The following is a 24,860-nucleotide window of genomic DNA, read 5'->3' as shown; positions in this document are numbered from 1 at the left end:
TGGTCACATGGTATGCCAGTGTCATTACAGCACCTTTGTAAAGTTTGTTTCTATACTGTGATTTACTAAAATCCATTAAAAGCCACAAGCATACAGCTTTAAATACACATTTCTAAACTTAAAAACAAACACAAGGCAAAGGAGGCATTTCTCCACCCCCAAGCCTTGCTCCAATCCATCAAACTTTTAAGTAGATAATCTATTTGTTTAAAATATAGGTTTAAATGATGAAAGGGTGACCATAGTTATTTGTGGGTTTAATGTCTATTTTGCTTTCTATTATTAACATAAAATTATGATAGTGTTGTAATTTCTTTACCTTTCAATAAATTACTCTGTAAATATTCTATATGAATGCTTTTATGAACATGTCAAGTGAAATACATGCTCAATTATCAATATAGAATCTAGTAAATGTTTTTTCCCCAAAGCATGCATATATAATAAAGTAATAGTAGTCTTGAGTAGCATACATACATATTATTTGGAGTGTCCTCTTCCTCCTGTTCACAGGAAGACTTTTTGCTATTCTAGTAAAAAAATTGTTTTTATATATATATATATAAAAAAACCTCCTTACCCTCTGTTTTAGAAATGATACTAAGTATCAGTTCCAAGACAGAAGACCAATAAGGGTCAAGCAAAAGCAGTTAAGTGATTTGTCCAGGGTCACACAGTTAGGAAGTGTCGGAGGCTAGATTTGAACCCAAGACTTTCCATCTCCACACCTGACTCTCTATCCACTGAGCCAAATAGCTCCCCTTAGAGATATTTTAAAAGCAATGTTTGGAAATTAGTATTAAGTACTTTGGAATACTAATCATAAGACATAAGGCATGTGTGCCTTGGTTAAGCCGGCTAATTTTGGATTCCCTATCTATACGTTTAAAACTAGAGTAGGGAAAATATACTTTGATGTAGCAGATTTCTGAGATTAATTTTTAATTCTTTTCAATATAATTACAGGTGAAACATGGCTACTCTAAGAGAGTTTGGTGTACCCTTATTGGGAAAACATTATATTATTTTCGTAGTCAAGAAGATAAGGTACGTATGTATTTTTAACCAATAGTCTTATTAGAACTACTTAAAAAATATAACAAAATTTTTCTTTCACAACATTGCTAATATTTTAATTAATAGTTTAAACTTATTAATTTTAAATGAAATTTGTTTAAAGTTTAATATAGATTTTCAAGTGGCACACAGAGATCTTGATTCTTTTTACTCTAAGAATGTTTTTAATAATTCATCTTAACCCAAAAGGAAAAGGCTTCTGGCATCACCTTTTTATATTTTCCCGAGTGTTCAACAATCTCCAAATCATGTTAAAAAATAGTAAATAATAATAATAATAAGTAACACATATAGTGCTTACTAATGCTAGGCACTGTGCTAAGTACATTATAATTGTTATCGCATTTGATTCTCACAACCACCCTGGGAGGTAGGTACTGTTATTATCCCCATTTTATTTTATTTTTTTAAAACATTATTTTATTTGGTCATTTCCAAACATTATTCATTGGAAACAAAGATCATTTTCTTTTCTTCCCTCCCCTCCCTCCCACCACCTCTCCCATAGCCCACACTATTATCCCCATTTTAGAGAGAGAGGGTAGACAGAGTTGTATGGAGGTTAGACAGAGTTATATGGAGCTTTAAAGTTAGAGATCTGATATTAGATATTAGATATTAGAGATCTGGATGGGATCCAATGGGTCTAATATGATCTACTGAAAGGTATAGACTTATAAGAAATGGAAGAGCTCCAGAATCCTTGCCTACTACTATGTAAGATCCCTGAGATGATACCTGTACCTAATTACCACTTCTGTGTTCTTTCTCAGATTATTCTTTTAGAAGATTCCCAGTATTACAGCTCTATTTTTCATCACCTATATAATCATGAAATAGCAGGTGGTGGCACAGTGGTTAGAATGACAGGTCTAGAGTCAGGAAGATCTGAATTAAAATCCAGCCTCAAATACTAATTAGCTGTTACCTTGGGCAAGTCACTGCCTCCAGATGCCTCAGTTTCCTCAACTGTAAATGAGCATCATAATAGCTCCTGCCTCTCTGAGTGGTTGTGAGGGTTAGATATTTATAAAGTATCAAATACTTGTTTCCCTCCCCTCTTCCCTTTGCCTTTCCCCCTTCAGGAGCTCAAGAAATCCTCTACTTTATTAAAGTCAACAAACCTTGCCTAGACTGTGTTGGTTCTGAAAAATTCAAGCAGGAAAATAATTTAGAAAGTGGCTTTCTCACTGTTGCTGCTGTTTGCTTTAGTTTCCTCTAGGCCAGATCAAACTTTGGGAGGCCAAAGTTGAAGAAGTTGACAGATCCTGTGATTCTGATGAAGATTATGAGGCCAGTGGTCGCAGTCTATTATCTACACATTATACCATTGTTATCCATCCCAAAGAGCAAGGACCAACCTACCTTCTGATTGGGTCTAAGCATGAAAAGGTGACAAGAACATTTTTTATTAAGTTGATTTAAACAGAGCCCTATTCACTATGATTAACAAATTTTCAAAACATTCCCAGGGAAATAAGAAAAGGAACATTTGTCATCAATTATTTTCGGCACATTTTTTAGGAGGAAAAAAAAAACAACCAACAAACTTTTCCCATTTGGATGTAGGCCCACAGCTTTGACTTGATCTGTCATTTTTCAGCCCTAATGCCGAATGTTCCCAGAGGCTGAATTTAGAAGAGAAAGATGGTCAAAAGCCCTCACATTGAAACTATTCAGTGGCTATGAGAGATGTCACTTCTCTCACAAGGCAAAGATTTCCAGAGGGAGAACTAAAGGTTTTTGTCATATCCCTGCTATGTTCAGTGACCTAGTAAAAGTTTTTGTCTACTGTAATTGAAAATGAACTGTTTTCATTTATTTTAGTCTCTTAGAGACAGCTTCCACCCACCAATCTTGATGCACTCCATAATTCGGTTATGCTCTGATAAAAAAAAAATCTATAGAACATAAAGAAGAAGACGCCACTAAGGATTTAGGCACATGGGCAAAATTTAGACTCTGCTTAGCCTGACTCTATGATAATGAAAATATAAAAGTTTTCCAGCCCCAGATCTTGATTTGTCAGTGTCAAATTGGATTTTTCTCAAATTATTAAAAATAATTCTGTTATAGTTATGATGATGATCTGTTTTCAAGGACACTTGGCTTTATCATCTAACCGTTGCAGCAGGAAGTACCAATGCAAATGTTGGATCTGAGTTTGAACAGCTGGTTTGCAAACTGCTTAACATAGAAGGGGAGCCCAGTGAGTATTGCTTCATTTCCTAATCTTCATTTCCTAAACAGGGTTTACCAGTTATCAGAAGTAGAAATGCATTCCTAGAGAGTTATAGTCAACTTTGCACAATCTCTTTCTATACCAGAGTTCTAATCAGAGAGCAAAGAAATTCAACATATTTGGGGCTCCATGGAAATGGGGAGTTATTAAATAAATATTTGCTTAGTGCTTACTATAGATAAAGTATTATGCAGTGTATTATTGGTCTTAGGGAGATAAATAAAGCCAATCACCATCCTCAAGGACATGGTAGTCTGGAATATATGTAATTAAATAACTATAGAACAAAATTGGATGTGACAGTTGTGTACGAGAAGCACAAAGTATTACAAGTTTACAAGGAAAAAGTGATTCTTTCTGAGAGGAAGGGGAGGATTAGAGAAGTGATTAGAGCTTCCATCCTTCAAGGATGGAAGGAGGATTTCAGCTAGTGAAGGTAAATATTTGGAACAGGAAAGGACCATTCTAGGTACAGAGCTTGGCATCTACCAGTGCATAGAGGCAGTTTTACAAATGTTTATCTGATATTGACTACATTAGTTTAAAGCAAAAGTCAGCTATGTTTTTCAAATAATTACATTATTAGTCCATTAGCTTTCCATCCTAAAATCAGTGTCTCATTATTCTCAGAAAGATTTATTCCCAATAATAAAACTCTTAAGACTTATGGATTTTAATTGATAACCATTTTTGTATAACCTCCCTCTAGGGATTACTAAAATGTAATCATAATATTTTGTTTAGATTTTTTAAAAAGCTATATGGAATAGTCATCTTTGAAGTCACTGATAGTCTGCAGACCTTTAGTAATAAGGTCTTTGTTGCCAATTTAGCCAACTCTACCCTCTCTTAGTGACTAACCAGAATTGGAAATATATACCTGATAGATTCAACAATTAATAAACAAATCAATATTTATCAAATACCGTGTTGTTGTTTAGTCATTTCAGCCATGTCTGATTCTTTGTGACCTCAGTTGGAGCTTTCTTGGCAAAGATACTGCAGTAGTTTTGCCATTTCCTTCTCCTGCTCTTTTTTTCAAATGAGGAAACTGAGGCAAACAGGGTCATGTGACTTGCCCAGGGTCACATAGCTAGTAAGTGTCTGAGGCCAGATTTGAATTCAGGTTTTACTGAAACCAAGCCCAGTCCACTGAGCCACCCAGTTGCCCATCAAATACTTACTATGTAAGTATTTTAGCGATAATTTTATAATAATTTTAGTGAACTCACAGGCATCGTCTGTCCTATTCAATAATAAGGAAAGAGTAATAATTAACAAATAATCTGATGATTATTATCAGTTAGCTGGCACAATGGATAGGGTGCTAGGCCTGGAGATAGGAAGATCTGAGTTCAAATCTGGCCTCAGAGACACTTACTGTCTGTGTAACCTTGGGCAAGTCATTTCACTTCTGCCTTATTTTCTCAATAGTAAAATTTTCTCAGTGGTAAAAAAACGTACCTTCCCTCCCAAGAGACAGATAGTGAAAGGCTTTAACTACTAAAGAGAGGAGTTTTGTATCTTATCCTGGAAGCAATTAAAAGCCAATGGTTAACATATTGAGAACTGATTAGAGTAGAGGCTGGATTAGAGAGAAGGGATCCTGCAAGCAGGGAGGCCATTAGGAAACCTATTACAATAGTCTGGCTTTGGAGTCAGAGGATCTGGTTTTAAATAATACCTCTGCCATTTATTACCATTGTGACATTGGGCAAGTCATTTGGTCTCGCTGGGCCTCCATTTTCTCATTTGTAAAGAGTGGGAGTTGAACTAGCTGTCCTTCTAGCTACAAATCTATGATTCTATCATATCTGTGGTTTGTCATTTCCTTCTTCAAGTCATTTTACAGGTGAGGAAACTGAGTCAAACAGGATGAAGTGACTTGCCCAAGGTCACACATCTAATAAGTGTCTGAGGCCGGATTTGAACTTAGGAAGAAGAGTCTTCCTAACTCCAGGTCCCACACTCTATCCACTGTGCCATACTTAATAAATGTTTATTGACTTGACTTTTTCCAACCTCTTCTACTAGAACCCAGAGCCTTTTAGGCTCATATTATTAAACAGAGAAACAGAAGAATTCCAGTGACAGACAATTTAACTCAACAAACATTTTTCAATCAACTAATATATCCAAAGCACTATCTTATGGAGCAGGTTACTGAGAGCAAATGAAAAAGACTCTGCCTTCAAGAAATTTACAAATCCTTGAAATCTGATGAGTCTTATAACTTCTGCTTAAATCCCAATTACCCCTACTTTATTTATTTTTGGAAAATTCTTGCCTTCTGCTTAGAATTGATATTAAATATTAGTTCAAGGCAGAAGAGTGGTAAGGGCTAAGCAATTGAAGTTAAGTGACTTGCTCAAGGTCACCCAGCTAGAAAGTGTCTGAGGCCAAATTTGAACCCAGGTCCTCCAAGATTCCAGGCCTGGCTCTTTATCCACCGAGCCACCGAGGTGCTTCTACCCCTGCTTTTTAAAAAGATGAAGAAAACCTCAAAAAGTCACTGGTTTTCTACCTCAGATTTTTCTTGATTTTCCACTCCATAGGGCAGGCAAGACTTGCATGAGTTTAACTTCTTGAAATGGATGATTTGGTAAAAGGTAAAACCAATGGATTTATATTTTAGTTGAGTATTTTATTCTGTGGTCAGCTTCTCAGATATGGAGACATCCCACTCTGTGTCATAGCAAAGAAGGAATCAGTTCTCCTCTGACAACGCTGCCCTCTGAAGCTCTGCAGACTGAAGCTATTAAACTATTTAAGGTAAAAGCCTGCCCTCCCTGCCTCCCAGGATGAGGGTGGTGGGAGGTAGGAACTGGAAGCTTTGTTCAAACAAACAAAACAATCTAAATCAGAAAAGATACAGCTTTACCAGACATGGGATATTGTCATTGAGAACCTTGAAGTTCCCTATAGAGAAACTGTGTCCTGTTCTGAGGACCTGAAAAATGTAGAAAATACTTCAAGAGACAAGACTTAAAGAATGGAAAAAACCTTTCAGAAAAGGTGATTCTGGGTAAACCCAAAGATGGCTTTAATAGGTATTTAAGGTGTTCCTACACAGACTGTGTTGCTCTTCTCTGCTGAGAACCGAGCAAAAGAAATGTCTTAAATTATAGAATGAAGGATTTACATTAGATATAAGGAATAATTCCATATCAGATATTAAATGCTGAATTGGGTTACCAGAATTTTCCAGAGGCATTTTAACAGAAATGATATTCCTCTTATATGAAAAAAAAATCTCTATTATTTTCACAATACTGTAAAAGATTTTTTTTCTCCTATGATGGTCTAGTATAGTTCTATCTGAAGGCAGAGAATTGGAAAAGGATTCTCAAAAAATTTCCTATCTCAATTTAATTTACATGAATACTTTCAGCTACTCTTAAATATACTGAGTCATTTATAAAACCATTATGTCATATTTAATGCTTTTAAATTGCGAAAATGATATGATAGAAATATTTTTACTCAAAGGCCATAGGATTGAAGTTACAGTGGGTTAAAATGGAGAGGTCTTGAGCACAGGTACTTAATTACTCCATTGCCTCCTTTTTTTCCTTGGAACATAATGGTTATTTTGACCAAAAAAATGGAAATTGGTATCAAGACCCAAGTCAAATTAATGTTATTCCTGGGGAATGCCATTTAATTCATATTTCCAATAAAAAGTCCTTGCCTTTCTTCAATCACAGACATGCCAGCTCTTTATAAATGCTGCCGTTGACTCACCTGCCATTGATTACCACATATCTTTGGCCCAGAGTGCTTTGCAGATCTGCCTCACACACCCAGAACTACAGAATGAAATTTGTTGTCAACTCATTAAACAGACAAGACGAAGACAAGTACAGAACCAACCTGGGCCATTGCAGGTGCTTTTGATCCTTTTAATTTTGTGATATATACAAAAGTAATTAGGACCACAAAGCAGCTTTCTTATAAGCACCATTTTTAAATACTATTCAATAAAATGCAAGGGTATGATAAATTTCATTTTTATGATACTTATCAATATTTCATCTTTTATCTAAATCTCTAAATCCCCTCTGGACTCCAGTTCCATAGTCTAGTTCCCAGGACACTGATTTGTAAACACTCCCTTTTCCCCTTCATCTCCAGATTACTATTATGGAAAGTTGACTCACAGTGTAGAAAGACAGACAAGGTGAACCCAAATCCTTGTATATGTCTGCTGAAAATAACAGCCATTCAACATTTATGACACGCCAATAATGAAAATGATAACATGCTGACAGTGAGAAAGGATTGAAGTTCAAGTATTACAAGTGGAATGAGTATAGTCCAGTTTATTGGGAAACGTGCTACATTTGTAAAGTCAAAAGTGTTTAGTCATTTATCAGTTATGTCCAATTCTTCATAATTCCATTTGAGGTCTTCTTTCTCTTTAAAAAAAATCCTTACCTTCTCTCTTAGAATCAATACTACATATTTGGCTCTAAGTCAGAAAAATGGTAGACAATGGTGGTTAAATAACTTGCCCAAGGTCACATAGCCAGGAAGTGTCTGAGGCTAGATCTGAACCCAGGATCTCCCATCTCCAGGTCTGACTCTCTTTCCTCTGAGTCCCCTACTTGCTCCCTTTTTTTGAGTTTTCTTGGCAGAAATACTGGAATGGTTTGCCATTTCTTTCTCCAGCTCATTTTACAGATGACGGAGACAAATAGGATCCAGTGATTTGCAGATTCACACAACTAGTAAGTGACTGGATCTGAACTCATGAAGATGAATTTCCTGACTTCAGGCCACATCACCTAACTTCCCTCATGTCAAAAGACCTGGGTTCAAACCCCAACTTTTCTGTTTGAGTGTGACCTTTAGCAATCCCTTAGCCTTTCCGGACATTGACCTCAATTTCCTCCTTTTTTAAGAAAAAAGGTTAAGTTATAAAATCTCTAAAGGTTTCTACCAACTCTAAGATCCAGTTATCCAAGTAGGTATAGAGGATTGTTTGACTCAACCTTTACACATAGTATCTCTATTTTAATTCAGCATTCAAAGGCTGTAATTTGCACTTAGATTAGATCTTGGTTTTTTGGTTTGTTGGAAGACTTTTTTAAAAAATCTCCTGAGATCTTTGGCAATTCCTTCTCAGTAAAAAATCCTACAACACATTATTCTTCTTAGGTGTTATTGATTTATTCAACAATAGGAGGAAAAGTCAACTATTAATAGCAAATAAAAATTATAGTCCAAGATTATTCTAAATTACTTTACCTATAGCCAAAAATGCTATTTTAAAATATTATTAATTATTTAAAAGAAAGAAAAACCTAGAGATCAGCCTTCAATAAAGTAGTTAATTCTGTGTGGAAAATCTATGGAAGTACATAGAGAAGAAGCACAAAAGGATGAGAGTGCAAGAACATATATATGTGTTCTCTGTCCTCATGGAGGAAACAACCACATCAGGGAGAGCACAGATCTGTTGGAGATTTTTGGCACTAAAAAATTAAAGTCCTCTCATCTCTTCATTTTATCTTTTCCACATAATTCCAAACACATAACTTTTACTAGGTCTGATTGTCGAAGAAATTTATCCAATATGAATTTTAACATCTTCCTTCTATTTTGTTTTTTTCTTTTGATGAAACTTACTACTAAATTGTTCCCAACTTCCAAGTATTCTTTAGGTCTTGTCTACAGACAACTTGTTGTACTTTAGTATTTTTAGGAACATTAGCACCTTTCTAGAAGTTTCTCAGAGCAAAGTGCATTATACTGAAGGGCATATGTTGGCTCAGCATTTAGATCAGCCTAAGTTTTAAAATATAACTGAGGAATGAATAGTGCATGCACAGGGAGCTGACCTTCCTACTCCACCTGACCATAGTACTGAAGATGTTTGGTGCTTAATGATAATGAGGTATCCCCCTTATTGATTGCAGAGCAGGAAGAGCTGATGATTCTGTGGAACTTCAATCAATCTATCAATATTTAGTAAACACCTACTATGTGCCAGGCACTGTGCTAAGTGAACTTTTTAAAAAAGGGGACCCTTGCAATTTACTCTCATCTGAATTGTTCAAAGGAGGGAAGAATAAGCACACATGCAGAGATTCAGAGACAGACAGAGAGAGAGTGAGAGAGAGAGAGAGAGAGAGAGAGTGAGAGAGAGAGAGAGAGAGAGAAATCTATTTTATTCAACAGGGAAACTGGTAGGAAAATGAGAGAAAAATCCCCAAGTACTCTGCCACTCTGCCTCCTTTGCTTCCTTTGCCTCAATTAAAATCTCATCTTTTACTAGGATCCTTCTTTAACCTCTACGAATTCGAGTGCCTTCCCTCCGTTAATGATTTCCTATTTATCTTGTATATAGCTTTTTGGGGTATGTATTTGGTAAACTAAGGTTAGTCATTTTGCTTATCAGCATTAGATTATACCCTCTTTGAGGATTAGGATAATCTTTTGCCTTTTTGTATCCCCATCCCTTAGCACACAGTCTGGCACATAGAAGGCATTTTTTAATAAATGCTAATTGATTGATTGAATTCAAGGGAGGATAGATTCAAGGAGGAATTAGAGCCCATGTGCTCATGGCTGCATGGTAGCAAAGGTGAGAGAGTGGGAAGAACTCCTCTTCCCCTCCCATTATCCCTGGGAAACCCCTGTGCTATATGGTTCCACCTGGAGGGTCAAAACAAGAGAAGCCAGGGACAGAGCCATTTATAAAGATCCATTGAGTCATCTCCCTATCCTGCTCAGCAGCTAAAAATGCCTCATTATCTCAAAGCTGAAGCATGCTCTGTGCAGTCACGTCCATGTATATGAGTAGAAGCAGGACGGGCATCTTTGCACGTGCTCTGTTTAATTTCATTACATAAAAATTCCTTTGTTACTCTCAGATATGCATTACTGAGCTGAATGAATCCTCCTCTGTCCCAGTCTGTTGTTTCCTACATTCAGATTTATTATAAATGTTTTACAAAACTGAACTATCCATTCAAAATGTCCCCGACTGTTATCTGGTTCTGAGGTTTTGTTTGTCACGTTCTTAGTTTTATCACTATGACCTGAGCGTGAATTTCTTTTTCCTTGTAAGATACCTGTAACCGTGATGATCTTTTTTTCTGTCCAGGGCTGGCAGCTCTTAGCTCTCTGTGTTGGACTCTTTCTTCCCCAACATCCATTCCTTTGGCTCCTCAAACTTCACCTGAAGAGGAACGCTGATTCTAAGTATGTATTAACCAACCATATGATGCCCCTTTAAATATCAACCCTTTCCTCTTTAGTTTTGACCTTAAGGGATACACAGAATGTGGCTCTTCTCTCTTCCTCAAGACAGTTCCCTAAACACTGGGACAGTTAACAGAAGTCTTTTCTGTAACTAGAATGTCCTTGTACCTGAAGGTATCTGACCCTGATTATGCAGGTCTCAAAGTTCACTCTGAGTAGAGTGCCATTTTCTCTGCTTGTTCCCCTTGTTACTGGGTAATTTTCATTTAAAAAGAAAGTTTTAAGATTAAGAATCCATTCAATCATCACATCACTCTCTAGGTAAAAGAACTAGTAAGTTAGGATGGTATTCTAGGCTTCAAATCAGAATGTGGACCATAATATCATATTAGGGAAACATTAAAAAAAAAACTTTTTACAATCTGTTGTTATTGTTCAGTCCTTTCACTTGTCTGACCCTTCATTACCCCATTTGGGGTTTTCTTGGCAAAGATACTAGAGTTAATTGCCATTTTCTTCTCCAGCTTTACAGATGAGGAAACTGAGACAAACAGGGGTAAGTGACTTGCCCAAGGTCACACAAGTAGAAAACGTCTGAGGCTGGATTTGAACTCTAATTTTCCTGACTCCAGGCCTAGTACCCTGTCTAGTGAACTTTACAGCAGTAGAATAAGCTGCCCCAAGAGGTAGAGGAGTTGATGTAGTTGTTGTTTTAAAGAGGCACCAGGCTTCCTCTTCAATCTTTGGGCAAAGGATGAATGACTGCTTATTGGGAATATTGTGGTAGGGAACTATTTTTTTCATTCCCAGATTGAATTCAATAGCTTTTAAGGTCCCTTCCAACTGTGGGATCTATTTCATTCCATGACAGGAATGAATCTGACTAAATTGCACTGACTTGAGGGAGCCCCAGAATAGGCAGAGACTTACCCAGAAGGCCAGAGGGTCTGTATCCACAATTCCTTACCACACACAGAAGACACTATTGAATCTTTGGGCACAGATTGAAAGATAAAGTCTTCAACTTAGCTTCATCAACAGTTATCATTTTAAGAAAATAATGAGATAGATCAATGTTCAACATCTAGTAGCAGATTATTAGTTTGAAGTCACAAAAAGAGTCACTCACCTTCATGTAATATTTTAGCTTACAAGGACTCTCCCTCAATGTGAAGGAAATAACACAAGTATGGATCTCATATTACAAATGAGGAAACTGAGATCCTGTGAGGAGAAATGGCTTTTCTGACACAGTTAGGAGCAGAACTGGCCTTCAAACCCAACTCCCTTGATTTCAGATTCTGTATCCTTTCTGTTATCCCACACAGATATCTTTCATGTTGCTCCTCTAAAAATGTGTATTCCTGATGGTTTTGTGATTATTTACTTTTTATACATGTAATGGTATCTATGCAATTTCTTTTAAAAAACCTAAGGTCAATATTGAAGTCAGTTTGGAATTAAAAATAAAAGAATAGAGATAAAGGAAGCAAATTTGCCAGAGATTTCCCCACCCCAAACAAATATCTAAGTGAATACACATTTTTTTTGGAGGGGGTGATAATGATAGAGAAAAGGGAGCTATATTTGAGAGGATTGTGTTATTGAAAGTATTAAAAACACATAGTTTGGGGAATACTATCTTAGTTTATTGGAATTTGCATTATTCAAAATGAAAAAGTTCATCAAAAAAGCATTGAAAGTTTAAAAACGGTTGAGATGTAAGGAAATGGTCCTCAATGTTTGATATACACTTTAAGACTAATGGTTCTCAAAGTATGGTTCAGGGACCTTTAAGGGTCCATAAGACCCTTTTAAGGGGTTCTTGAGGTCAAAATTATTTTCATACTAACACTAAAATGTTTTCATTTTTAATTAAATCTCAAGAAATATAAACCACATAGAAGCCTTTGGGACTTGCTGGTCCAAAGTAATTTTTAAGAGTATAAATGAGCCTTGAGACGAAAAAAGTTTGAGAACTGTTAGATGATCTTATTTAAATTTGAACTTATATAATTTCCTTTTCTTAGATTCTTTTTCTTTTATTTCTTTCCTATATTTGTTGCAGGACAGAATTTGGGAAATACGCTATTTACTGCCAGCGATGTGTAGAGAGAGCTCAACAAAATGGAGATAGAGAAGCAAGACCCTCAAGAATGGAAATTCTTTCAACCCTTCTTCGAAATCCTTACCATCATTCATTGCCTTTTAGTATTCCAGTACACTTCATGAATGGAATCTACCAGGTAGGTCAGTTTAAGATTTCCAAAATCTTTCATGTACCATAAATAGGACATCATAGGATGAGTGAGTATTCACAAAGGACTGAAGGAAGTAAAGCAACTTAAATACATAAAAACTAATTGGTTTCCTTTACTAACAACTGGCAGTAGTGATGACACAAAAGTAAATTTGCTCAAAACATGAGATATAAAACAGTCCCATCAAGTGATATGCATAAAAGGAAAGAGGGCAGTATTATTTTATCATTAATTTTTTTAAATTACAATCTTAATAATCATCAAAAACACAAAGATTTCATTATACAAAAAGAATTTTTAAAGGTATATAATATGCTATGAACTTCTTTCTGACCAATTCCATTGTATTTCTTTTTTTTAACCCTTACTTTCTGTCATAATAAAAAGGCAAAGACTAGACAAGTGGGATTAAGTGACTTGCCCAGGGCAACACAGCTAACAAGTGTCTGATATCAAATTTTAAGCCAGATCTTCCCAACTCCAGGCCTGGCACTCTATTCATTGTGCCACCCACCCACTCCTTGTTGTTTAGTCATGTCCAACTCTTCATAACCCCATTTGGCAAAGATACTGGACTGGTTTCCCATGTCCTTCTCTAGCTCATTTTATAGATGAGGAAACTGAGGCAAACAAGGTAAAGCAATTTGCCCAGGGTCACATAAGTGTCTGAGGTTGGATTTGAATTCATGAAGATGAGTCTTCCTGATTCCAAATCTAACACTCTTTCCACTATGTTGCCTAGCTGCCCAAGTCCATTGTATTTCTAAGGGGATGAAAATAACTTTTAAACTACATTAAAATCAAATCAATATAAAAAATTAAAAATAAATCAAATCAATAGCTCTTTGATAAATCCATAGCATGTTTCTGAAAATTATTTTCAGTTGTTGTTAGTGTGATACTTTCCAAATTATGTTTACTTATCCCTTTCATGAAAATCTATTATAGGCTGGGGCAAAACCTCAACTTTGACTTAAAACTATATCTTGGCTCTGTTTTTCATTAAAAAACAAACAAACAACAAACAGAATTGCTGGGCATAATGGCACACCTTGTAATCCCAGTTCCTGGGGAGGTTAGGATTACTGGATAATTTGTGTATGAGAGTTCTGAGCTATTGTGGGCAAAAGCTGATTGAGTGTCTATCTGTTCAAAGCTTACTGCCAACATAGCAAGCTCCTGGGAGTAAGGGGCCAAAAGGCTACTGTAGGAAAGGCAAACCAGCAGGGGTTGATAACAGACCAAGTCAGGGCAAAGCTTTTGTGCCAATCCAGCAGTAGGGTCAGGCCGACAAGTGGCTGCTGTATTGTCAGACTGGATAAGATAAGAAGGTGGAAGCTTAAAAAAAAAAAAGCCAAATATATTTCATCTCATCTCTACAGGATTGTACAATAGGGTGAATGTGAGTGTAGACACTGAAAATCATGACCAAAAAGGAGCTTAGTCCCCAAAGATAATAGTCTAGGCCAATATTGGTATGAGAAAGTCATCCTTGAGTAGGGGTAGGGAGGTACACAAGAAATTATCTTGTTTTCCAGTCCTCATAGAAGAAGATGGAATGGCAGAAATCTTCCTTTAAAAACCAAGATGTTTTTTTCTGTTTATAATTACCCTCTGCAGAATTTTCCTCCCTTTTAACCAACTCCTTCAACTCCACCTGTTACCCTGATAAGTTTGGGGGAGAAGGAAGTATGTTTAATCCTCCTTTGTTTAGTTTAGATAAGAGTGAGGTTCACCTGGGTGTCCTCTCTCACATTTATTTCTTTATATTTATTCTCTTCTCATGTTTCCCTCTTACTTTCTTCCTCTTTTCTACACTTGTGTATTCCTTTACCCTCCCTTTTCAAAACTTCTCCCTTTCAACTCTCAGAATAGAATCAATTAATGCCCAAATCCTCTATTTTTCTTATGTAGCTCTTTCATTGTTCTTTAAAGACATTAAAATTCTGAAGAGACACATATTTCTTCCCCTCTTAAAAAATATTAGCCCTTCATCATCTAATAGCCCATTCCAGTTGTTTAGATAAATCTGTCCTTCTATGTTTCTCTAGACCTCTATGTTTGCATTTCAGAATTCCTACTTTGCATTGGTCTTTTCATTAGAAATACTTGAAAATCCTCTACTCCCATTATAGATTAACATTTTTTTCCCCTGTGGGATTGATTATACTTAGTTTTGCAGGATAAGCTATTCTTTGTTGTGAGCCTGTCTTTTGCCTTTTGGAATATATTCTAATATCTCTTATTGTTTATAGTATAACTTCCCAGTCTTGTGTGATTTTGAGATTCCTTGGTATTTGAATACTTTCTGGCAGCTCGAAATAATTTTCTTTATATGTAAGCTCTGGGTTTTTTTCTTTGGCATTCCTGGCATCCTTTCTTTTGGAGTTTCCTTCCAGGGATGATTGGTAGATTCTGACTACATTTTATCCTCTAGTTCTCTTAGATATAGGCCATTTTCATTTGTGATTTCCTGAAATATAGCATCTGGGCTTGTTTTTTTATCATTGATTTCAGAGATTCCAGTGACTTTAAAATTATCTCCTATTTTCTAGTTTTGTAGATTAGTTATTTTTGATAACAGATACCTTACATTTTCTTCTATTCTTTTCAATCTTTTGATTTTGTTCTAATCTTTCTTGGTCTCTTATGGGACCATTGATTTGTCGGTATATTTCAGAGTCTGTTATTTGTTGTTTTACTTCCAACGGTTTTCTGTTATTAATAGCCATGTATCATCACTAGAGAAAAATATTGGTGGTAAAGAGATCAAATTTCGAAGTAATGAACAGCTTTGAATCAATAAAAGCACTCTACAGTTCCCCATATATTCAGCCTAATCTCCTTCAGGACAGTGGCTATCACATAGTATATCTTTTATAAATAGTTGTTGATTTAGTTTTAGGCTTAGCTCAATTTCCATTGAATAATCATGACTTTTATCCACTTTTTTTTTTCATTTAGCTCCTTAAAGTATTTATACTATTTTTTAGACATTTGCTTATTTTACATTATTTTTTAATATTATTTTGCAAAGGAGCTAATACCCCAGTAAGTCATTGCCTGCCTCTCTACTTGAAAAGTTCCCTGATATTCCTATAAATGAACTTTTGTATAAGGATCAAATGAGATAATATCTGTAAAGTGCTTAGCACAGTGCCTGTAACATAGCTGGTACCTAATAAATGCTTGAACCTTCTACCATATAATCCAATAATAAGGAGAATGAATGTATATTCATTTTATTTAATCTTCATCTTCATCTTTTTGTGTTCCTTAAATTGCATGAATTGATTTGTTGTTTCTGTTCAGGTAGTTGGATTTGATGCTTCTACCACAGTGGAAGAATTTTTGAATACACTAAACCAAGAGACTGGAATGAGAAAGCCTGCCCAGTCTGGATTTGCACTCTTTACCGACGATCCTTCTGGCAAAGATTTGGAACACTGTCTTCAAGGAAACATCAAGGTAAAGACAAAACCTCCCAAAATGGCAATTCATTAAATAATAGAGAGGTAATTCTCAACAGTTTGAAAGCTAATGAGAAAAATCTGCAAGCTAAAATTTTTGTCATATAATTTATATTTCTATATACTTCAAGGATCCATGATTTTTTTTCTACTTTCATTTCAGTCATACAGATTGCCATCCTTCTAGGCTTTAGTGGGCACTTTTGAATAATAATACTAACCATAATAACATTTTTGTAACACTTTAAGGATTGCAAAGTACTTTTCAGAAATTATCTAAATTTGGGCCCAAACCATTCATCACTTGCTAGCCTTCCCTCCCCTCTGGTAAAGAGCCTGTCCAAATTAAATAGGCTGGTTCTTGGATGACAGGCTTGTAGCTAATTAACTGAGCCTGTGTCTTTCTTTTCCATTTTATCATAACTTAAAGAGTATGCATTCAGCTGGCTTAGGGCAACTCTTTAATGAGACAGATTACAGTAGAAACACAGAACTTTATATGTTAAAAAAAATTGGGCCAATATTGATCAAGCAGTGAAACGTTTTGCTAACATTTATTAGGAAAATGATAATAAAGTAAAATGTGTGCCAGTTTGTTTTTTATTTTTCCTTTTTATGTTAAAGCTTTTTTAACCCTTATTTTCTATCTTAGAATCAATAATAATTATCGTTTCTAAGGCAGGAGAGTGATAAGGGCCAGGCAATCAGATGAAGTGACTTACCCAGGGTCACACAGCTTAGAATTGTCTGAGGGCAGATTTTCGCCCAGGAACTCCTCGCTCCAGTTTGGCACTCTACCTAATAATAATGGGAACCTTTTATATAGTCTTTGTAAGATATATCCAAACCACCTTGCTAAGTTTCTAATGAAACCTTGAGCTCTACAGACCATTACTCAATCATTCAGATAATTTGTCTACAATACAAACAGAGGCATTGTGGCACAGTGGGCATATTGATGGCCATTGATTAAGGATTCACATCTGTTACATACTGATTCTATGATGCTAGGCTGGTCCCCAGGCAGCTCTGAAAGATCTCAAAGCAGGTGGCTATCTACATTGGGAGATAGAGTTCCTCACTGGAAGTCATCTACACAGATGAAGTCACGAGTCTAATTCTACCCCCCCCCATAAAGAAAAAAAAAATTAATCCACCCCTGCTCTAAATTCCTCCTTTGGTAGCTCATTGCATCATGGAGGTGCCACTGATTCTCAGAAACTGCCAGCGGAGTGGGAGCACTGCAATTTCTTCCAAGATGGCTAAGGTGGAGTGGAGAGTATCAGACTTAGAGGAGTCAGGATTCTCTGAGTTTGAATCCTGTCTCAGAGACAGATTAGAATTTGGGTCCAGCTTCGGATATTTTCCTTCCTGTGTGACCCTGAGCAAGCCACATCCTCCTCTGCCTGCCTCAGTTTCTTCATCTATAAAATGGAGATAATATTATAACATTTCTCAGCGTTTACTGTGAGGATAAAAATGAGTATTTGTAAAGCACTGTGAACTTTTAAGCACCATTTAAGTGCAAGCATTTATTGTCATTGTTATTGTTTTCATCATTATTAATTCTTTCTTCTGAGCTGGGAGGAGAGAGGAGTTTTGGACACTCATTAGCTGGGTAACCTGGGGCGAGTGACATTATTTCTATCAGACTCAGTCTCCTCATAATAAAATGGTGATTGATAATGACACCTACATTCTGGGATTGTTGCAATGATCAAATTAAATAACATGTTAAGTGCTTTATAGATATAAAAATATTATGTATTAGCTGTTGTTGTTGTTGTTGTTATTATTATCAGCCAAATGACCGGTGGTATTTCTGCAACCCATGAACTACATGATGATGATTTTTGTGGCCACAGTAACTCTCATGTGGTCTACCAAGTCTGAGTGACTGTCACCATCATTGGCGGAGATGATTCTCACACCTACAAAGAAGCTCATTACATTTAGTTCATCAGGAGGATTTCATTGGTTTTAATATTTGTTTTTTCTTTACCGAATCCCATCATGTATATGTATATAGTGAAGCCAACAACATTGTTTCCTTTCTCCTGGACTCATCTCTTCCCTTCTGCCTTGCTAAATACAAATTCTTAAGCACCAGAAGGCAAATCATGGCAATAGAATTTTTGGAGCCAGGTTGCTACTATTTAGCCAACATAGTCAGCTCATTTATTTGGTTGAATGGACCTGAATAAACAGTAGTTGCTTTGGTAACTATTCATTCTATACTTTTTTGAAAATGTCTACTAGACAATTATATTTTCCTTCAGGTCTTTCCTTAGGGTTTTTTATTATTATTATTATTAACCCTCACCTTCCATCTTGGAATCAATACCAAGGCAGAAGAGTGGTAAGGGCTAGGCAACGGGGGTTAAGTGACTTGCCCAGGGTCACAACACAGCTGGCAAGTGTCTGAGGCCATTTTTCTTGGGGTTTTAAAGATCCTTTTGTTCTTTTTATTATTTTATTATTATTATTATTTGAAGGATTTCAGAGAATGTTGATTGCATTTCAACATCCCTTTGAAAAATACCTTAATCTCAGCCTAAAGGTGAAATTGAAAATGGTCCTTCTTTATGGTTAAATATGAAGTAGCTATGTGGTGCAGTAGATAGAGAACTAAACCTAAAGCTTGAAGTTATTTAACTACTGTCTTCCTCAGTTTCCCTATATGTAAAACAAAGATAATACGAGAGTACCTATCTACCAGAATTGTTATGAAGTAAAATGAATTAATATTTATAAAGCATTTTGAAACCCTTTAAGCATGCTATATAAATTGTTATCATTACATATTTGATGACCTATTCACAAATAGATCCTAGGAATATTTATATTATATTACCAGTCCCATGGAAAAGATCTTGCATTAAGATTCTTTTTTTTTAAATAACCATCAATTGCCACAACCCAAAGTTAATGTGTGTGTGTCTGAAAGACTAAGTGGACCAAAAAGCAGCTCCTCATTAAAATCTTAAAGTGAAAGTTTCACATTCACATTTTCACAGGCTTAAATAACAAGTTTCCATACCTTGACTTGATCATAGTCATTGAAGTTTGTCATTATAAACATACACTTCTCTTTGAAAAAATGTCAATTTGGTAAAATGTCATAACTACTAGCTCTACACTTTCCTCCTAGATTTGTGACATTATTTCTAAATGGGAACAGGCTTCCAAAGAACAGCAGCCTGGGAAATGTGAAGGTACGAGAACCGTGCGCCTAACTTATAAAAACAGGTGTGTAATAATGACTAGAACTACAGAATATGAGTGTACGGTTGTGCTTATTGTATGAGGGGCTGTTCCTCAAAAGTTTCAACTGAATATTCATTTCCCTTTCTCTCTTTGCATTCTTTAAGCAAAAAACCCTCACCATCAGTCTGTTTTCTGTATTGTAGCCTCTTAAGAAAGGATAGACTATGTGGTATGAGAGATCCTGCCCAAAAAGTCACAGTTTGATCTAGAATTCATTTATTTAGGGTGCTCTTGGGCAGGTCTGTTCTTATAGAGGCAGTGACCAGAAAGGGGAAAAAAGGCACTGGACTTGGAGTCAGGAAGATCTAGGGTGAAATCCCATCTTTGCTACCAGTAACTGCTGCTGCACTGAACCCTTCAGTGACTCAGTTTTCTCATTTATAAAATGAAACGGGGTTGGACTCAATGGCCTCTAAGGTCTCTGAAGACTTTACATCTATGATCCCCTGGTCTAACAAGGGTAAGCATGAGAGATGAAGTCTTTGTTCTGGCTCTGAAGTCCTACACAGTGTGGACATCCCCTCTGATACCGTCCCCTACGCCTGGAATACTTTCCTTCCTTACCTCTGCTTTTTGGCTTTCCTGGCTTCCTAAAAGGCTCAGCTTAACCTTTTTCAGGTAACCTTTTCTAGCCCTTTTTTAATGAAAGACCTTCCCTCAGATATTAGCTCAAATTTATTCCATGTATATCTTTGGTGTTATTTTAGTTCTTGTTTCAGCCATTTTTTTAGTAGTGTCCAACTCTCCATGACCCCATTTGTGGTTTTCTTAGCAAAGATACTAGAGTGTTTTACCATTTCCTTCTCCAGCTCATTTTGCAGATGAAGAAACTGAAGTAGAGTTAAATGACTTGCCCAGGGACCCACAGCTAGTAAGTGTTTGAGGCTGAATTTGAACTCGTGAAGAAGAGTCTTTCTTGATTCTAAGCCCAGTGCTCTACATCTATGATCCCCTAGCCTAAAAAGGTTAAGCATGAGATAAGGTCTTTGTTCTGGCTCTGAAGATATCTTCATATGCAGTGTGAACATCCCCTCTGATACTGTCCCCCAGACCTGGAATGTTTTCCTTCCTTATCTCAGTGATATGGACAGGTCTACATTTTTAAGGTCAGTTTGACAGCTGAGTGGAGAATGGATTGGAGTGGAGAGAGACTTATGTCAGAGAGACAAACAGATAGTCCAGATGTTTCATAATTAGGGCCTACATTAGGGGTGATGGTTATGACATTAGAGAAAAGGGGGGTGTATACAAGAGATGTTTTAAAGCTAGAAAAACAGCACTTGACCACGATTGGATATGTGAGATGAGAGAGAGTAAGGAGTCGAGAATGACACCTATGTTGTGACTTAGTGACTGAAGGAGAGGTGGTATCCTCAAAAGTAAGAGAGAAATGAGGAAGAGGGGAAAATTTGGGGGGAATGGAAATGGATTCAGTTTTATTTTCTGTGGAGATACAGCTGCAGTTATTGTTTTTTCCTAAGCTATGTGTACACATTGTAGATTCATAGAAGAATGGATATAAAGATAGAAGACCTTAGAAATCATAGGATCTAGAGTTTGAAGATTTCACAGAGGCCATCTGTGAAACCCCTTCATTTTACACATTAAGAAACTGAGACCTAGGTAGGTTCTGACTTGCCCAGATACTCTGAGTCCAAATCCAGTCCTCTCTTTTTTGTCTCCCTTTGTTCCATACCGACCAACTTAGGGTTTTGCATTACTCCATTCATTTCAAGTAGCTAGGATGATATCTGCTCATCCATCCCTATTGGGATGTCTTCCAGGAAAGACTAGATGACTATTTGTCAACTATGTTGAGCAGGAGATCCTTTTTAGGGTAATGGTTAAATTAGGCAACCTCTGAGGTCTGTATGAGAAAAAAGGGGTTATATATTAAAGGGTTGGACTTCATTATTTAAGAATGTGGTCACTAGGAATTTAATTAATTCCAAAGAGGAATTGAATTAATTCCCAAAAAAATTACAATTTCATTACAAAATGTAGAAAGAGTGAAGCCAGAAATCAGAGAGAGGATAAGGATAAGATATCTAGCCTGAGCACTAAGTAATTTATCTCTGACCCCTGTCTCAAAAACCAGGCAGAGGAGTTTAGTCTTCAACCAGATAGGCCTTGGCCCTTGTAGCCCAGAACCTGGGGAAGTCTCTTCAGAAAAATCCAGCAGTTAAGAGTCAGCTTTTCACTCACCACATGTCAGCCAGTCAGCAGATTCTTCTGCCCCTCTCTCACCATGTGTCAATCTAACAGCAGATCAAAGAATGAAGAATTCCTCCAGTCTCCACTTCCAAAAAATGAAGAATTCTCTCTCATAGGAAGTAACAGCTCCTTTTCAATTTTCTTCTGCATCACTTTCCTGTGTCTTCCTCTAATTCTATGTCTACCAATCACAGTTGACGCTCTACTCTAGGACTGCCCAGAAGGCAGTCAGTGGATTCTGATTCATCACCCACTATCGCACATGTGGGTCACAGACCCCCCCCCTACTCAAGTGTGAATGGGGTGTTTGCACCTTTGGTGATTAAATCTAAGATGGGCAGATCTTCATACTTAACTTTTAAGTAGGATGTTTACACTTTGGGGCATTAAATCTAAAAATAGTGAGGGGTTACACTTTAATCTTCACAATCAGAGGAGAGCTAAGTATTTTCATTATTATGATCAGGGGAGACTTAAATTTAATCTTCACAGGTCCTTTCAAACTCTGAAATGCTTTTATTGTGACCATCTGGGAGTCAAGCAGAGGGTTTGAAGGACCAGGATTTGGCCTAAATCCTGGAATTCTGAAAGATCTTCCTCCTGTTGTAACAAGTTTCCATTGATATTACTTCTGTCTGTTTTCTCTGTTGAGTGGGAGGTAACCTGGAAGAACTCACCCTTTCTAGAAGCTTGTTCCATTCCCATAGCTACTGGTCCTTGCCATGCTTCCTCTCTTTTGACCTTTGATCCTGCTAACTGCTCAGAATTCCTAACCTTCCCTCCCCGGAGGCAGCTGGCATGGGTGTGCAGATAGTTAAGTGGATTCATTTCAAGTCATTTTCATTTATACTGGGGGTGTGGGGGTGTGGGGTGAGATCATCTGGTTTTGTTTCAAGCCAAGTGGAACCACTTCCATGTATAGTAATGTAATGAGTACTTTGTGCTGGGCCAAGTGTTTGTTCCATATTTCTCCTTATGATGGTGGCAATTTAATCAAAGAAGACTGAAGACTTTCTAAATGAGTTGGCCCTGAAGACAGATTTGGACAAAAGGATGGGAGGCAAATATAGAGGAGGGCAGTGTTCCATGCATAAGAGGATCCTAGAAAAGCCATGATAAAAATGTTGCCTCATGTCTACCACCATGAATGGGAATTATAGCATTAATTTTTTAAATAGAAAAGTTGAAATGATTATATAAGCTGCAGCTGTGACAAAGGACTATGTTTCCAAATGCCATCTTGCCTTGATTCGGCGGGGATCCAATCCATAAGCCCAAGTTTCCACTGACTCAGTTAGCTGCCAAATGCCTGCTTCTTCATCTGTCAAGTGCTCTTCTTACTAGCCAAACTCAAGGAGCAACTTACTCTTTATAGTGCTGTTAGGAAATTTCATTTATTTAGATTCAGTGAGTTGAGATTTAATTAATAGGTTTTGTAACCAGATGCTCTCATCGGTAACCATTTTGAAATTAGCATTTAAATTCCATTCATATTTAAGCTGCTATTTAGTTTGGTTTCTCACTTATGTATTTAAAATTGTAAAAGTCAAGGCATGTTTCTTCCCAAACAAAACTGGAAAGAGGTCATCTACCCTGAAGGAATATTTTCCCTCCCTCCCTTAAACAAAAGGATTATTTTCAGTAGTCCTTTGTTGCTTGTTTTTCTCCAGGGAGTTTAATTTCATACCATTGCAGTCTTTGGCTTTCTGTTTGGGCTCCTAGATCAAAATCATAGCCTTGGAAGGGATCTTCAAAGATTACTTTGTTTATTCAACCCTTCCCCACTCACTTCAGGTAAAGTCTTAATAAATAATTCCAAAATTATGAGACTGTAGTTGTTGTATTTGTAAAGATCTCCAAAGAGCTTCCTTGGTAAATAATTTCAGAACATATCAGCACTCACTACCAGAAGAATCATTAGATTTAAATCTTATTCTTTCACTGCATATGAGGTATTCCTAGAGGACTAGCACCTTGGCTTGCAGAGCCCCTTTTCAGGGCTGCTCATCCACCTTTGATGTCTACCTTTCATCCAACTCTCACCTGTGGCCAAAAAGCTGTACACACACACACACACACACACACACACACACACACACACACACACACACACACACGGAATGGCCGCACCCTATCTTAGCAGATGGGCTAAACCAGTTTGAGGGTAACCAACAGATCTTAAATCCATTGGTGAGTTAGAGGAATGTCTACCCAAGCAAGTAAAGACTTCTCCCTGCAAAATGGGTAGATGAAAACAATTTGTTTAAAACAGCCACAAAGACAACTAAAGCAGACTCTGGGGAGTGCTTAGAAACTAGATAGGCATCAAAGATGACCAAGTCATCCAATGCATCCCAAGCCATCACCAGTGGTCCTGACTTTGGTCCTGCCACTAGATTTCCATGACTCTGGAAAAGAGAGTGAAGTTGATAGGTCTGTGCAAGTGTGCCTCAATTAAACCCAATTCACAGGCAAATCAAGATATCACTCCATAATGTCATTGGCCCTCTTTGAAAGGAAGAACAAACACCAATAACTCTTTCATAGCTAAGGTTTAAACCCACCCTATACCTTTACTTTTTGGCCTTTTCATAACTGTACTTTAGAGCAGTTTTCAAACTCAAATACCTCTTCAGATTAAAATTTAATTGAGAAATGTTTAACAAAAAGAATTAAAAATACAATGCAAGTGGACAACTGGGTGGCTCAGTGGATTGAGAGCCCGGTCTAGAGACCGGGAGGTCCTAGGTTCAAATCTGGCCTCAGACACTTCCCAGCTGTGTGTCCCTGGGCAAGTCATTTAACCCCCATTGCCTAGCCCTTACCACTCTTCTGCCTTGGAATCAACACAGTATTGATTCCAAGATGGAAGGTAAGGGTTTAAAAAAAAATACAATGCAAGATATATGGTGTCCATTTGTGGTTTTCTAAGTCTATTGCCCACAGGCATCTATTTATATTTGAGTTTGTGGTCACTGTTCTAGAATAGGAATCAGCCAAATAGTCTAGATGGATTTTTATATTTTTAAAATATAAAAATTCATTCTTAGCTCATGGGTCATCCAAAAATAGGCACCAGACTATAGTGGGGATAGCTAATTGCCAATAAGAGGCTCCTTT

The 24,860-nt window shown here is 36.8% G+C and overlaps 1 protein-coding gene across 3 annotated transcripts in view; it reads left to right on the top strand.

Moving 5' to 3' along the window:
• Positions 1-24,860, top strand: part of PLEKHH2 (pleckstrin homology, MyTH4 and FERM domain containing H2) — a 129,346-nt gene that overhangs the window by 81,333 nt on the left and 23,153 nt on the right. For 2 of the 3 annotated variants that reach the window (XM_056822875.1, XM_056822826.1), the window contains 9 exons: positions 967-1,047; positions 2,290-2,469; positions 3,178-3,286; positions 5,979-6,091; positions 7,027-7,206; positions 10,431-10,528; positions 12,597-12,778; positions 16,106-16,257; positions 19,411-19,508. In XM_056822875.1, the coding sequence (XP_056678853.1) occupies positions 967-1,047; positions 2,290-2,469; positions 3,178-3,286; positions 5,979-6,091; positions 7,027-7,206; positions 10,431-10,528; positions 12,597-12,778; positions 16,106-16,257; positions 19,411-19,508 (1,193 nt within the window). The remainder of the gene's footprint in view (positions 1-966; positions 1,048-2,289; positions 2,470-3,177; positions 3,287-5,978; positions 6,092-7,026; positions 7,207-10,430; positions 10,529-12,596; positions 12,779-16,105; positions 16,258-19,410; positions 19,509-24,860) is intronic. The other variant, XR_008917461.1, reaches the window with a different exon arrangement.

The sequence above is a fragment of the Monodelphis domestica genome, chromosome 1 (assembly GCF_027887165.1).
Source record: "Monodelphis domestica isolate mMonDom1 chromosome 1, mMonDom1.pri, whole genome shotgun sequence".
Taxonomy (NCBI): Eukaryota; Metazoa; Chordata; class Mammalia; order Didelphimorphia; family Didelphidae; genus Monodelphis; species Monodelphis domestica.
This window is presented reverse-complemented; position numbering and strand designations above follow the sequence as displayed.